General features: G+C 35.6%; 1 protein-coding gene across 14 annotated transcripts in view; it reads left to right on the plus strand.

The window, feature by feature from the left end:
- Positions 1–15,907, plus strand: part of cacna1da (calcium voltage-gated channel subunit alpha1 Da) — an 82,244-nt gene that overhangs the window by 26,890 nt on the left and 39,447 nt on the right. For 11 of the 14 annotated variants that reach the window (XM_089125271.1, XM_089125272.1, XM_089125276.1 and 8 more), the window contains exons 5-12: positions 3,636–3,802; positions 5,045–5,197; positions 5,741–5,934; positions 7,036–7,139; positions 10,315–10,481; positions 13,640–13,714; positions 14,801–14,888; positions 15,022–15,048. In XM_089125271.1, the coding sequence (XP_088981397.1) occupies positions 3,636–3,802; positions 5,045–5,197; positions 5,741–5,934; positions 7,036–7,139; positions 10,315–10,481; positions 13,640–13,714; positions 14,801–14,888; positions 15,022–15,048 (975 nt within the window). The remainder of the gene's footprint in view (positions 1–3,635; positions 3,803–5,044; positions 5,198–5,740; positions 5,935–7,035; positions 7,140–10,314; positions 10,482–13,639; positions 13,715–14,800; positions 14,889–15,021; positions 15,049–15,907) is intronic. The other 3 variants (XM_089125274.1, XM_039673722.2, XM_039673723.2) reach the window with 1 other exon arrangement.

Here is a 15,907-nt window from a genome sequence, read left to right on the forward strand (position 1 = left end):
GACACAATGTTTCTAGATTACTATATCCAGCATTCGCTTTAATGATGTCTATAAATTATATAATGGTTATTGTGTGTGTTCCATTTGAGGTTATTACAATCTTGATATTCATGAAATGTAATTAGCATGAAGAGTGAGATCACATATACTTTACATCCAAACGATAATTAAAGGAATATTCCGAATTCATTAAAAGTTACACGCTTGATCAGCGGCATCTATGGCTTAACGTTGATTACTACAAAAAGATCATCTTCTAGACTCATCCTTTATTTTATTAAAAAAGGATTTAAAAAAGAAGAAATGTGAAGTTTATGATTTTATATTAAAAAACTTAAATTGTTCTGTTAAAACAAAAAGCGAAATATCTCATTCATTTTATGAACGTTTTAAGATTTGAGACATGATTTTAGTCATGGTGACAAAGTTGTAAAATTGGATGAAACTTTACACAGAATAAGTGTGTTTAACACTAAAATCATGTTAACAAGCATATCATCTGTGTCTTGTGGCTATACTTTAAAGCATTTAGCATTGACCTGATTCACTTCCATGTGTCTCACTTTAGTTTTTTTAGTTGTTGTTTTTAATTTTTAATATGCAAGGATGCATTAAATTGATCAAAAGATCCAGGTAAGTATGGAAAAATATGCGTCACTAGACTATTGAGTTAATTTTCTAAAATATTAAATATACATGTTGAGTGTTTTCGTGGCAAAAGTTTAGTGATCCGTTAGTGATTGAATACTATATATAATGCTGTATGAACCATTTATTTTAAAGGGATAGTTCACTTTGAAATTCATTTTTGATATGTTTTAGCTTACCTCAAGGGCATCCAAGATGTAGGTGTCTTTGTTTCCACATTAGTTTCAATTTTGATATTTATAGGTCAAACCGTTCTTGTCTATCAGTCATGTAATGAAGGTCTATGGTCACCACCTCAAAGAGCATGCACAGAGAAGTCCAAATTAAACATGCTTTAATGACTCATAAATGTAAGTACACATTGATGGCCTAAGACACGAAACGAGCGGTTTGTGTGAGAAAACAAACTGTATTTATATAGTTTTTACCTCTTATGGAAAAACTATATAAATACTGTTGGTTTTCTCTCACAAACCGCTCGTTTCGTGTCGAAATGTACAGAGAGGTTTGGAAATTTGAGTCTGGAAAAGAATAATTTTTTTTAATAATAAATGTTTTTGAGCAGCAAATCAGCATGATTTCTGAAGGGTCATGTGACACTGAAGACTGGAGTAATGGCAGGAAAAAATGCAGTTTTTAAAATAATAATACAATTTTACGGTCTTAAAAAAATCGAAAAAGTATACTGACCCTAAACTTTTGAAAAAGTAATGTTTTTCCCAGGATTTTCCTTTAAATTGAAACCAGAAACAGCTATAAATTGCTCAAATCATCCAGATTCAGTCAATCATTTTATGAAATGGAAAGTGTTAGTGTGTCTGTAAATGAAAAAGTAATAGCACACGGTTTACGAGTGCGATGTGAAACCACTTTAACTGTTCTGTCCACTTGTCTGCCCGCTGATATCTTGTTCGCTTCTCTGTAAATCATCTCAAACTGTGTTCACATCCCTTTCTTCCTCATCTGCAGCATCTCTATCTGAATCTCCCTCACTCACACACACACACACACACACAGTCCACTGGGCAGCTAGGTCACATTTCGATCAGTTCGCCTCATGCAGAAAGAGCTGTCTCCCTCTCTCTCTTCACCTACCCGTCTCTCTGTTCACAAGGCTGTCGCTCTTCATCTTTAGCTTTCGAACAGAAGCCCCAAATTAGCCACGAATACTTACAGATAGGTAGTCACTCTTTAAAGTCACCATGAAATCAAAAGTCTTGTTTTTTTTATGGAATACTTGCGGTATTTATTTAAAATGCTCATCGTTATCTTTTCATATATTTTATCCATGTGCCCTCGTAAAGTTTAATCTAAATAATTCCCCCCCTCTTAAAGCAACATCTCTTTTCTTATCTAATGACACGTTTACTGGCGCGAGGGCGGGGCAAGCTGTCAGTCACATGAGATCCACCAATAGCAAACCACCCAATCAATTCACGCCCTCATTTTGTCTTGTTTCACTCGGATAAACGGCACAATAGGGAAGAAAACACTTTCGCAAATTCTGTTTCATGCTGACTTTAAAAGATGAATCGCTGACATTAATAAGACTTTATGAATTATGGTAATGGAAGCAGATGCATTCAAAATCAGCTTATTTTATACTTTTTTTGGTTATTTTATCCGCTGTTGTTGAGGTCCTGTCATACACCAGTGTTCAGATGTGCACCGTGGTCATTTCAGGTGATCACATGCTGCTTTTCTCCTTGTGTGCAGCGGATGATGCTGTCTGATGTTGTTCGGATTGAATGTCTTGCTGTTTATGTTTTGGCACATTCATGAAAGGTCATGCTGTCGTGATGCTGAAAGGGTTTTTCTATTTTATAAGCCAAATATGCTTTGATATTTCAGCTATTATCTTGCTACTTTAGATCAATAAATAAAGCACTAATGTTTTATTTTCAAAGAATGTAATTCTTTTATAAATTAATTTATTATAATTAGATTTTATATATATAGGAATTTCTTATATCTTAATAGCGCACACAGTATTTTCTGGAATAAGTTTTAAGTTGAATGTTATAATTTTTTAACAATATGGGTAACCAAACAGGAACTATCCCTTTATTAAAAGTAGTTCACTTTTGAAATAACTTTTGCTGATAATTTACACACACCCATGTCATCCAAGATGTCCATGTCATTCTTTCTTCTGTCAAAAAGAAATTAAGGTTTTTGATGAAAACATTCAAGGATTTTTCTCCATATAATGGACTTCAATGGGAACCAAACGGTTCAAGTTCCAAAAGACAGTTTCAGTGTAAACTGCAAACTGTTCAAAGGGCTTTAAACGATTCCAGATGATGAATAAGGGTCTTATCAAGCGAAGCGATTGCTCATTTAAAAAAATAACAAAGTTTAAGTTTTATAAGCTCAAATGCTCACCTTGCTCTGTTCTGTAATGCGCGTTCGTGACTCTCCTGTTCAAACTCGTTCATCAAAATGAACGAATCTTTTTTCGTGTCATTTGGTTCATTCAACAAACGAAATTAACGAATTGACTCGTAAAAAGATGGACGAATCAAAATGAATAAATCTTTTTCAGAGTCAATTTGTTCATTTCGTTCGTTGAATGAACCAAATGACACGAAAAAAGATTCGTTCATTATGATAAATGGGTTCGAACAGGAGAGTCACAAACGCGCATTACAGAACAGAGCAAGGTGAGCATTTGAGCTTATAAAATTTAAACTTTTTTTTTTTTTTGAAATGAGCGATCGTTTCGCTTGATAAGACCTTTATTCATCGTCTGGAATCCTTTAAAGCCCTTTGAACAGTTTGCACTGAAACTGTCTTTTGGACCTGTCATATGGTTGTTCATATGACAGGGTTTTGGTAAAGAGGTTTTTACCAAGTTTTATTTTATTTTTCATAAATGATTTTGAGACATTGAGTTATTTTTCAGTTTGATCACGGACCATCATTGTTCTTCAGAGTGTTAATTATTATTATTATTATTTTTTGTGTGTGTGTGTGTGTGTGTGTAGATTGTTTAGTGTTGTCTTGGAACTTTTGACCAAAGATGGGGAGAAGGAGATTGTTGGAACCCACCCGCCCGTGCACGGTCACGGAGGAAAACCAGGAGGTTTCGACGTCAAAGCCCTCAGAGCCTTTCGAGTGCTGCGACCGCTTCGCCTGGTCTCAGGAGTGCCCAGTGAGTAGAGTGGTAGAGTGCTTATGGTCTTTAAATATAGTGAGTATACTACAGTATATAAATCACTAATATTGTGAATCAGTGTTATTTTAGTATCATTGATACATTATTATAGTTTGTTGAACATTTTGAATTAAATTTAAGTTGTATATTTTACGTTTTCTCCTTTAGTTAAAGTTTTAGTAATTTTTTGTTTTTGTCTTTTTTTTTTGTCTTTTTTTCTAAAAATATGTCTATATAAGTGCTGTGTTCACACTTGTAGTTTGGTTCACTTGTTTCTTTTGGTTCGGATCCGCTTAGAGCTCACAGTGACTTTTTATACATAAAAATGTAATATTATTCCGTTGTATATTTTGCGACGGATTTTACAGAACATCCTAAACTATGTTGTGTGTTGGTATAAATGCGCTTGTTATATGTGTGTAGCCTACATATGATGATATTCTCGTGAAGCGCTTATAAAATGTGTAAAGTCAAAACAGCGACTTAACGAACTCTCGGTCTGCTTGTTTGGTGGTAACGAAGTCTCGGTCTGCTCGTAAACTTATTCAAATGAACTACACTAACTGAGCAATCGCACAAGGGTTCGTTTTTATCAAAACAAACATGCTAAGTGTGAACACACCCTAACAGAAATATTATTGCCTTGGCAACTTGCAAAAATAAAATATTTCAGTTTTTTTTATATTAATTTAATCTAATGTTTATTTTGTTTCAAGTAATTATTATTTTTTAATGGTTTTAGCTTTAGATAATAACCCTAAGTGTTATAGATTTATATTTTATTTTAGCTCTTTAATTAGTGTGCTGACTACATGTTTAGCAAGGTAAAAACCCTTTCGGAGGAAAAAATATATATATAAACGGCCCCTTAGAAATCTGATCAAGCTGTTTACATATAAAGAGTTAAGACGTTCAGACTTGTCAGTTTGTAAAATATGTCGTTTTGCACCACCACACTAATCATGAGGCAGTTTGACAGCTTCCCCTTCCGAGCGCCCAGAGCTCCAGACCCCCGCAGAGGGGTGGATGTTGGGTGAGAGATGGCGCATGATGTGGCCATATGGCGGGAAAAGCGCAGCATTCCTTGCTGCATCCCCTCAGGATCGTTCTCTGAGAACAAGCTGTCAAACTCAATGCCCTAAAGACACTAGTGTGCGTCTGTGTGTATGCAATAGGAACTAGATGTGAAAGTTTGGACTTGCTCTGGATCTGCATTTTTACGTGCGTTTGCATTTCCAGGTTTACAGGTGGTGCTGAACTCCATCATTAAAGCCATGGTTCCTCTCCTCCACATCGCCCTGCTGGTTTTGTTCGTCATCATCATCTACGCCATCATCGGTTTGGAGCTTTTCATTGGGAAAATGCACGCCACCTGTTATTATCAAGGAACAGGTTTGTTAAACCTCTGTGCCTTACATGAATGTTGACACAGTAGCGTTCAAAAGTTTGAGGTCGGTAAGATTTGTCTCTTCTGCCCACAGACTACTTTAAAGGTGTAGTTCACTTTTAAAACTTTTGCTGATAATTTACTCACCCCCATGTCATCCAAGATATCCTTGTCATTCTTTCTTCAGTCGAAAAGAAATTAAGGTTTTTGATGAAAACATTACATTTTTTTTTCTTCTTATAATGGGAACCAAACGGTTCAAGGTCCGCTTGATAAGACCCTTATTCATTGTCTGAAATCTTAAAAGCCCTTTGAACAGTTTGCAATTTGCACTGAAACTGTCTTTTGGACCTTGAACCGTTTGGTTCCCATTAAAGTGCATTATATGGGGAAAAATAATGGAATGTTTTCATCAAAAACCTTAATTTCTTTCTGAAGAAAGAAAGACATGGACATCTTGGATGACATGGGGGTGAGTCAATCATCAGCAAAAGTTGTTTTAAAAGTGAGCTAATCCTTTAATATTTGATGTTGTCCTCTCTGTGCAGATATAATAGAGGACGAGCCTGCGCCGTGTGCTATTAACCGCCACGGCCGCACATGTACCATTAATGGCACCGAGTGTAAGGAGGGCTGGCACGGCCCCAACGGAGGCATCACAAACTTCGACAACTTCATGTTTGCCATGCTCACTGTGTTTCAGTGCATCACCATGGAGGGCTGGACGGATGTACTCTACTGGGTTAGTATTAGCATGAGACTTCACACGCGTCCTAGCTAGCAGCACGTCGTCTTCTTGGCATATAATGAATGTTAGTCGGTAATTATATTTGTGTAGAGAGGATGAAGTGCTCATACAGTCATTACGAGAGTGAGATGCTCAAACTAGCAGCCCACACACTGAGTTAGGGAACTCAAGAGTCTGTGACTGACCAGTGTGCTCTGATGAGATCCACCCACCTTTCACATCATCCTCTGGAACGTGTTTCCTTCGTTTCTTCACAGCACATGGTTCATTTACAGATGCATAAACTCCAGATAGATTTCCAGCCTAGATTTTCTGTGAATCACCACCCAAAAATTGCTTAGTAGCTGTTTTTAAACCTCTTTATGGATTTTTAAAAAGACAAATTTACTTTTGGACCACCCATCCATCCATACATCCATCCATCCATCCATCTGTACATCCTGTGCATACACCCTGTACATACATACACACTGTACATACACACTGTACATACAGAACATAGATACATACTGTATGTACATACATACATACTGTACATACATACATACATACTGTACATACATACATACTGTACATACATACATACATACTGTACATACTGTACATACATACATACATACATACTGTACATACATACTATACATACTATTCATTCTGTACATACATACATACATACTATACATACCGTACATACATACATTAATACTGTACATACATAAATACATACTGTTTATACAGGAAAAAAGTATTTATTTGTTATAATTTAAGTATTTATTACAGCTTTATAGACAGTGTGTGGGATTTCTCCTTTATCTTTCCTTTATATTGACTCACATCACTCAAATTTAAAGAACTTTAAATTTAAAGAACAAATTTAAAGAAACTTATTAGAAGTTAAACTTTTGAAAGTGCTCTGGTATTTCTTCGAAATATCTAAACATGTTAAAACTGAAATCCAGATTGATTTTGAGCAGAACGTCTTCTCTAGACCTGTTTTGAACCTTCCTCTTCACAGTTTCTGTTTCATTCTTTCATTTTCTCTTTCTCCCCACCTCTTTTCCTCTTCTTCCTGCTTCTCTTCCCCTGTTCTTTCAGATGAATGATGCTATGGGGTTGGAGCTGCCCTGGGTGTACTTTGTGAGCTTGGTCATCTTCGGCTCTTTCTTCGTCTTGAACCTGGTTCTGGGTGTGTTGAGCGGGTGAGCAGCTCCTCTTTTCTCTTCACTAAACCCCCTGGTATCCATTTCTTTTTTTTCTTTTTTTCTCTCCCTTTCTCCCAAGACTAAACTCCCATCTATGGAGTTTCTCTCAGCTAAATGTACTCTCTCTCTCCGGGTTAACCGTCATGTTTGGGCCCTTGTAGGTGAATGACGCCATTGGCTGGGAGACGCCGTGGATCTACTTTGTTAGTCTGATCATTCTGGGCTCGTTTTTTGTGTTGAATCTTGTGCTGGGTGTTCTCAGTGGGTAAGAGAAGGAGAATCGCTGTGTGCTGTGGAGACTGCTGTGAATTTCTTACATCTGCCAGAGAGTTTTTCTTGCTTGGGGTTCAGTCATGGACAAAAATTGCAAACTAATCTGGTTATTTTTCACAAAACTAGGATAGATAGGGCCGTCCGGCCCGTCAAAATTGCTTAAATCCCCTTTCTTTCCCATTCTGACATTCAGTTTGTAGTTCAGGAGATTGTCGTGACCAGGACCACACCCCTAAATGCATTGAAGCAACTGCCATGTGATTGGTTGATTAGATAAGTGCATTAATGAGAAATTGAACAGGTGTTCCTAATAATCATTTAGGTGAGTGTATATATATGATATATCTGCTTGGGGGTGTCTGCAATGCTTTTTCCATGACTGCATATTCCTAGAGTTTTATTTTTAATTTTTTTACGGGTTTCAGGTGTTTTCTGCAGTGTTGTGTGCTGTGAGATGATCTTCACGCCTGCCGGGTTGATTTGTTTTGAGCTAATGACATTATTAAGTAAAACGCTTTCAAGGACAGAACGAAATGAGAGAGGAAGTGATTCAGACCAGTGAAAGTCAAGAAGGGGAAATGACATTGTTTCGACTAGAGGACAATAACTAGGGCGAAGCAGGTGAATGATGCTCATTCAGCAGAAGCAGTTGCTTTTTTGGAGAAAAAAAAGCATTAGTCATTTGGATGATTTAGCAATTCAGCACTTAAATACACATCCGTTCAAAGGATTGGGGTCTGACATTTTTTATGCTCACCAAGGCTGCATTTATTTGATCTAAAATATAGTAAAAAGATTAATATTGTGATATAATGTTACAATTTTCAATCCTCCAGTCTTCAGTGTCACATTATCCTTTAGAAATCATTCTAATATGCTGATATGCTGCTCAATATACAGTTTAATACACACTATATTGTGCTGCATGTTATTCAATAATCTTTTTTGAATAGAACTTTCAAAAGAACAGCATTTAGTTGAAATAGAAATATTTTGTAACATTATAAATGTCTTTACTCTAATTTTTTGATCCATTTAGATAATCCTTTCTAAATAAAAGTATCAGTATTACTGACCTCAAAGTTTGGAACGATAATGAATAATATCAATATAGGCTGACATTCCCAATAACATTGTTCATCATATCTTACATTGTACATCAGTTTTTCGGTTCTTAATTTTTGAGTAAACCTTGAATTTGATATAGGGTTTAGTTAAGACAGAAAGAGGCAAACAGGAAGGAAGGGCAGATGGAGGAGAGGAAGGAGACCTGAGCCAGACGGGTGACTCAATTCGATATGGTTATTTAGTTTTTTTTTAATCAGAAAGATGACATCTCCTTCAGAGAAGGGCACAGATTTTCTGACCTCCTCCAGAAGGGTGAAATGAATCTGCTTCTTGTGTCCGCAAGTCCTTCAAGCGCTTTCTTAGAGCTGCGGGGTTATTAATATTCTCTCACGAGAGACGGCGTGCGTGCTTGTGGTTCAACATATACAATTTGCAGATCGAGCAATCTTCTAGAAATTAGGTTTAGATTCCATTTTTGTGCTTCTGCCATTTTATTAAGGATGCGACACACGTCGTGTGACCTTTCGAGCGTGTTTCTGTGATGTTTCTCCTTGTCCTTTGTGGACAAGCATGCACCCTGCTGGCAGGACGCTGAAGCATTTACACTTACTGTACATTTAGATATATGTGAATATGGTTAGCATGCATATTAATCATGAGAATTAGTTTAGGGTTTAGGGTAATTCTCACTATTAACTATGACTATTCACCTAATTACTGCTTATTAATAGTTAGGAAGGTAGTTAAGTTTAGGTATTGGATAGGATTATGGGATGTAGAATATGGTCATGCAGAATAAGGCATTAATATAAGTACTAATAAATAGCCTAGGAATATGCATGCTAATTAGCAATTAGTTTGTAGTGAGAATTGGACCCTGAACCTATATATAATCACATTTATACATTATATTTAATATCAATTATTTGTATTATTTTGCATTATTTCAGAAGATTTATTTAACATTATACTTATTCAAGACACAGATCAGTATTGTCATCTTATAAAACCTCTTAAAACCCAAGTGTTTTGGAACTGATGATGGTAAAATGTTTTTGGTGGTGTGGAAAGTAAATTTTTCTATTTTAGAACTATTTCAGTTCTATTTGATTCAGTAAATGTTTGAAATCACATTCAGAGAATTATGTTCCAGAGACACCAAATATGCTTTATTGATAATCCATATATATATATATATATATATATATATGAAGAGTTCAGATGCAAAAGCCTCTAAGTGCCATTTGAAATTTTCTTCTAGAATGATCATTTTTATCAAGCTTTTATATTCAAGTTCAGTGATTTCACTTAAATGGCAATGATAATTACCTATTAATTGTTATTTAAGTGAAATTACTAAACTTAAATATACAATTTTGATAAAAAATCATCATTAAAGAAGAAAATTTCAAATGGCATTTAGTCTTTTGCATCTGAACTCTTCATATATAGATAGTCATGTCCATCACAACATTAGCAATGTCCATTTAATTATACATACACATTAAGTCATTTCAAGAAAACCTTAAATCAGTTGGTTTTTTTTTTTAATTTTTGTTTTTTGTTGTACAAAATAATGCAAAATACTTGTATATTCAGTTGAAAAAATGCTGTTTGTAAAACTTTAAAAAACACATATCTGTACAAAATTTATAATATACTGTGTTTTCATACTGTATCATCTTGTGAAATGTTATGCTTGAAAAGTGACATCTTTCTTCAAGTAAATATCGCATGGTTTGATATTTTAGTACGTAATGCAATCATTAATGCAGACAAATGTTGTATGATTAGTAGTGAACTGAAGGTAAAACTATTTTCCTGAACCCAGAGAGTTCTCTAAAGAGCGAGAGAAGGCAAAGGCTCGTGGAGATTTCCAGAAGCTGCGGGAGAAACAGCAGCTGGAGGAAGACCTGAAGGGTTATCTGGACTGGATCACACAGGCTGAAGACATCGACCCTGAGAATGAGGAGGATGAAGAGGACAGCAAACGCAACCGTGAGTACCTGAATACAGCACGTGACAGGGACATTGTCGTTTTAATGAATACTAATTAACAAGCACACATTATACACACTCCAAGTCAGGATTCAGAATTGATCTGAGAATGCTTTTTAAATCATGAATTTCAGTTCAATTTAGTGTAGCAATCATCAATTTGATCAATTTAAATGTGAATTTTAAGTTCAAAAATCCTGTTACTTCTGCAAGTCTAGTTTTTAATAAAGAATACTTTTCTGAAATACACTATTGCCAGAAACATTTGATGATATTAATAATGTAGTAAAATTTACCACCTAATGTATAGAAGTTGTGATTTATCTGTAAATTTAATAAATTGTAATTTAGATGTAAAATTGTGTGTAATTTATATATGCACTACTGTTTAAAAGTTTGGGATATATAAGTTTTTTCGGCAGCATTTATTTGATCAAAAGTACAGTAAATTGTGAAATATTATTACAATTTATTAAGTTTTTTTAAAAGCGAACTAATCCTTTAAAAAAATTATGGAAACAATGATTCATTGATGAAACAATAGAATAGAAGTTCAAACAAACCATATTTATTTAAAATATAAAACTTTTGTAACATTATAAATGTGTTTACTGTGACTTTTGATCAATTTAATGCATCCCTCGGTTTGACCCCCGACTTTTGAAAAGTAGTGCATTGCATTTCATGCATTGCATTTCAACTTTCATATAATGCAACAGCCCATTTCCCAGAATGCTTTAAATAACTCCTACAAAATAGTCGATCAATGCAAAGTTATCATAAAACGATGTGGTTGAGACTGGTTGAATGTTAATTGTTTTTACAGCATTTGTTTAGTTTAGAAAAATGTAATATTATCAGTAGGGAACAATCAGCATATAAAGGAATCAATAGTCATGATTAGTCACATTTTGTGTTGAGTGAACTTCTGAATTGCACTTTTCTGACTTGTATTAAGGGGTGGTGTTTCAACCAAAGCATTGCAACTTTTCTAGCAGCCACTGAGCCGTCTTTAATTGGCCCGTCATGCCCATCAAACCGCAGCGTGACACCGAACAGACGTCAGCAAACCAGAACAGCTGCCTCTGGTGTATTTTTGATGATAGAGTTGAGGAGCAGTAAGCAAGCGCTGACGCCACGAGTGCTGCCTCTGCCGCCGAACCGCAGATTTGTCAATCAAAGTCCAACATCTTCAGGTCAGAGGGTTCAGTACAGTACCGCGCCAACATCTAGGACTTTTTAACTGTAAACAAAAGTCACTGCCTTCAAGTATTGTCTTAAAGTAGCATTAAACGAGCTGAATGTAAGGCAGTCAGTATGTCCGGCATCAACTGAACGAGAGGAGCTTGCTCATATGGGCGTGAAGTGGAGAAACGAAGCAAAATAAGGACTAATCCTAATCCCTCTTATATAAGCAGCACACATGAATCTGAGCGGTTGGTAACAGCAGATTCTCCAGCGAGCAGCTCTCTGACTGACCTCAGTTCTGCGAGAGGACGGTCGGGTTAGATTAGCCGGCTGGATTCTGAAAGGGGTTGCTGTAATTGATTGATACAGACCCACAAAAGTCGCTCGTCTGGAAAGCTTAGCATTTATGCAGAACTTATTCTGCAAATGGAAAATCAAGCTGAATTCTGTTTTCGCTCACACAAGTTCACAGATCTCTGTTTTTCTGTTTAATACATACTGTGTGTATAGGTGTGTATATATATATGTATATACACAACATTTAATTTATTGAATTTATTACAAAATTTTAAATGTATTTTAAATGTAATTTATTCCTGTGATGCAAAGATGATTTGTTACTTAATCGTTAGCGTCGTTACTCCAGTCTTCAGTGTCACATGATCCTTCAGAAATCATTCTAATATGCTGATTTTTATTCTATAAATCCCTTTACCCTAAAACACAACACAATGCATCGTGGATTCTAAATATGGATGAAACTCCTGTGAAAAATCAATATGGAAAACCCCATCATATTAATGCAGCACATTGGGCCCTGTTTTTATGTGTCGTTTTTTACTGAAAAACAAGACAAAGATATTGAATAAAAATAGATTTTTGTTTTGACATGATTTAGTCATCATATTTGCAGTTAATTCGTGATTTGAACTGCGTTTGAACTGATATCTCAACATCTTGTTGCTGTTGCTTAGATATCACAAAACAGCATAAAACCACATATAAAAAGATATTTGCAATATTTACCATGTTATTTAATTGGTCTGCCATGTACCTGTTATTTTTTTCTGATGATTTTAGATGTAAAATTAGGAGTAAATTAGTTGTTCATTTTCTAAGTCATAAAACAACAACAAAGTAATGTATAAATAATAGCTTGAATCTCCAAGCAAACAATTTCATCTCCATACTACCAGAGCATACTGTAGTTATAATTTAATTAATTGTGCGGCCTTATGAGAAATAGTAGGATGCATTTGAGCAGTGTGACAAATAATAAGATTGGTTTCAAAAATACAAAAACATTTTTTTTTACTTGAAGCGATACTCCACCCAAAAATGAAAATACTATCATCATTTACTCACCCTCAAGCTGTTGCAAACCTGTATGAGTTTCTTTCTTCCGCTGAACACAAAGGAAGATATTTTGAAGAACGATTGGCACCATTGACTTCCATAGTAGAAAAAAAAAAAAATCTCATACAGGTTTGCAACAACTTGAGGGTGTGTAAATGATGACTTTTTATTTTTGAGTGGTGTATCCCATTACTTATTTTTTCTGAACTTTAAGTAATGATGGACTTCCATGAATGCATGTGGGGGGCATCGAGGTCAGAGGTCGGCTTCATATCATACACACGTGCAAACATCTACACCATCGAATCTCAACATTAGGACCTTCGCTATGTTCCTATGTTTTCATTGAACTCATTGCACCCTGTTCCTAATAACCTGCTCTTGCTCACTGTTAACTAACTACCCTTCATCCTTTGCTCCCATCCAGCAGACCAGTTGCCTCAATGTTGATGTTGTTGTTGTTTACTGTTGTTAATTGTTGTGTTTGGTGCTGTTCTTGTTCCCGTGCTTTAACCCGTGTCGATGTGGCTACTCGTTCTCGCCCTCGTGACCATGCCACGGCTGTGCTGTGCTGTGTAAATCATGCATGGGCTTTGGTTGCATGGGAAATGAAGGGGTTACATTGGCCAGCCTCATGGAGAAGAAGAAGAAAGGGTTTGGCTGGTTCAGCCAGTCCTCTGACACTCATGGTAAATCTCCCTCCCACCCTTCTGTCCCTTTCATATGTGTGATTACTTGATGATATTCATGTTAGAAGCCTTACATAGAGTTTCCTTTTGAAAAGAGATATGTATTACTCATTGACTTTGGCACAAATGCCCTATTTTGTCCTGTATGGAAGTATGTTGTGAAGCTAATAAGATGTCTATGTGTGGGATGCTTATGCGGATGCTATGGTGTGTGAATGCACTACTTGTGCTTTGCAAATGTGTGTGTTTTCCTTCTCTACGACCGGCTGAGCCTATATGCTTTTTGTGCCCAACAGTTTTTCCTCAGCATTAGCGATATCAAAATCCTCGCTTGCCCGTTTCCTCCTTCCTGTACTAATTTAGTCTTCTCATTGTCATTCTCTCAAAATCAGAGTGAGTCAGAGATCAGATCTGGCAGGAGTGGGGGCGCAGCGTCTCTGCAACTTAAAAATCCCACTTTAAAACAGTGACAGCGAGTTTCTAACATAGAAATGAGGTTAAACCCAGATCACCAGGCTCATGGTCAGCAGTTTATAGAGAAGTCACAAAAAGTCTGATCACACTCGCTTATTACTGTCTTTGGATGTGTCAGAATATATCCTGAGGGAATGTGAGGGCTGAGCAGAACATATATTTTGTACTTTTCCCTCAAGCGGCCTTTTGTTTTACCATTACTGAAGTCATGATTGAACTATCGGCCTTTTAATTCGATTTCTATAAATATCTCTGAGCACAGATACAGAATGACTATAATTGGGCTGTCATGTAAAAACACTTTGCATTATGATTTTCTGCTGTAACATTAGTATGGAAGTAAAGTAATGACTAATGTCTTTGAACATAAACCATGTTGAGTTGCACTAATTTTAATGTTTTACATTAAAATTACATTTTATTTTTGTTGTTTTTTTCCAAACAGTCCAAATTATATTTCTTTAAGAATTTCTGTTTCACTAAGGATGCATTTAAAAATGACATCTTTCTTGTTAAATATTTCTTGGCCACTAAATTTGACTGAGAATGTTCGAACTGTGTGTTGCGTGTTTTAATGCGTGTGTGCTGAACCTTGTGTTTGTAACACAATAGCGAGTATGCCGGCGAGTGAGACCGAATCCATGAATACAGAGAATGAGAAAGGAGAAGAAGAGAAGGCGACATGTTGTGGCCCAACATGGTGAGAAAACTCACAAATAGACATGAATTGATTTTTATTTCATCAGTAATGAATCATTGTAATATGCTATATCTAGGATGTATATGAATACTCTGGTTTCTTTTTTAACTTTAAAATTTGTTTCAATTTACAGTCAAAAAATTTCTAAATCAAAGTGCAGGTCAGTAAAGATGTGTTTAATACATGCTAATGTCAGTTTATTTGCATGTTATTGCATGTATTTACATGCTGTTTGCATGTATTACTGTGAGCTTGCATGCTCTATCTGTCTGTCTGTCTGGTTAGCTAGCATTCCAGCTATCTGTTTAGCTAGTTAACATTCCAGCTATCTGTTTAGCTAATTAACATTCCAGCTATCCGTTTAGCTAATTAACATTCCAGCTATCTGTTTAGCTAATTAACATTCCAGCTATCTGTTTAGCTAGTTAACATTCCAGCTATCTGTTTAGCTAGTTAACATTCCAGCTATCTGTTTAGCTAGTTAACATTCCAGCTATCTGTTTAGCTAGTTAACATTCCAGCGATCTGTTTAGCTAGTTTACATTCCAGCAATCTGTTTAGCTAGTTAACATTCCAGCTATCTGTTTAGCTAGTTAACATTCCAGCTATCTGTTTAGCTAATTAACATTCCAGCTATCTGTTTAGCTAGTTAACATTACAGCTATCTGTTTAGCTAACATACCAGCTATCTGTTTAGCTAGTTAACATAGCAGCTATCTGTTTAGCTAGTTAACATTCCAGTGATCTTTAGCTAGTTTACATTCCAGCTATCTGTTTAGCTAATTAACATTCCAGCTATCTGTCTAGTTAGCTAGCTAGCTTTCTGTCTAAAATATATAATATATATAATATATAGCGTTCTGTTGTTTTATAGTTTGTTTTATGTTTTGTAGTGTTGCTCTATTTATAATTTTTTAACACATATCTATCTAATTTTCTAACATTCAGACTAGCATTGCTATCTAGTGTTCTTTTTATCACTTGAGGGTTCTTTCAAGCGCTCTAGTTTTCTAACGTTG

This window comes from Pimephales promelas, chromosome 21 (genome assembly GCF_988280905.1).
Source record: "Pimephales promelas chromosome 21, fPimPro1.hap1.1, whole genome shotgun sequence".
In the NCBI taxonomy this organism is placed as follows: domain Eukaryota; kingdom Metazoa; phylum Chordata; class Actinopteri; order Cypriniformes; family Leuciscidae; genus Pimephales; species Pimephales promelas.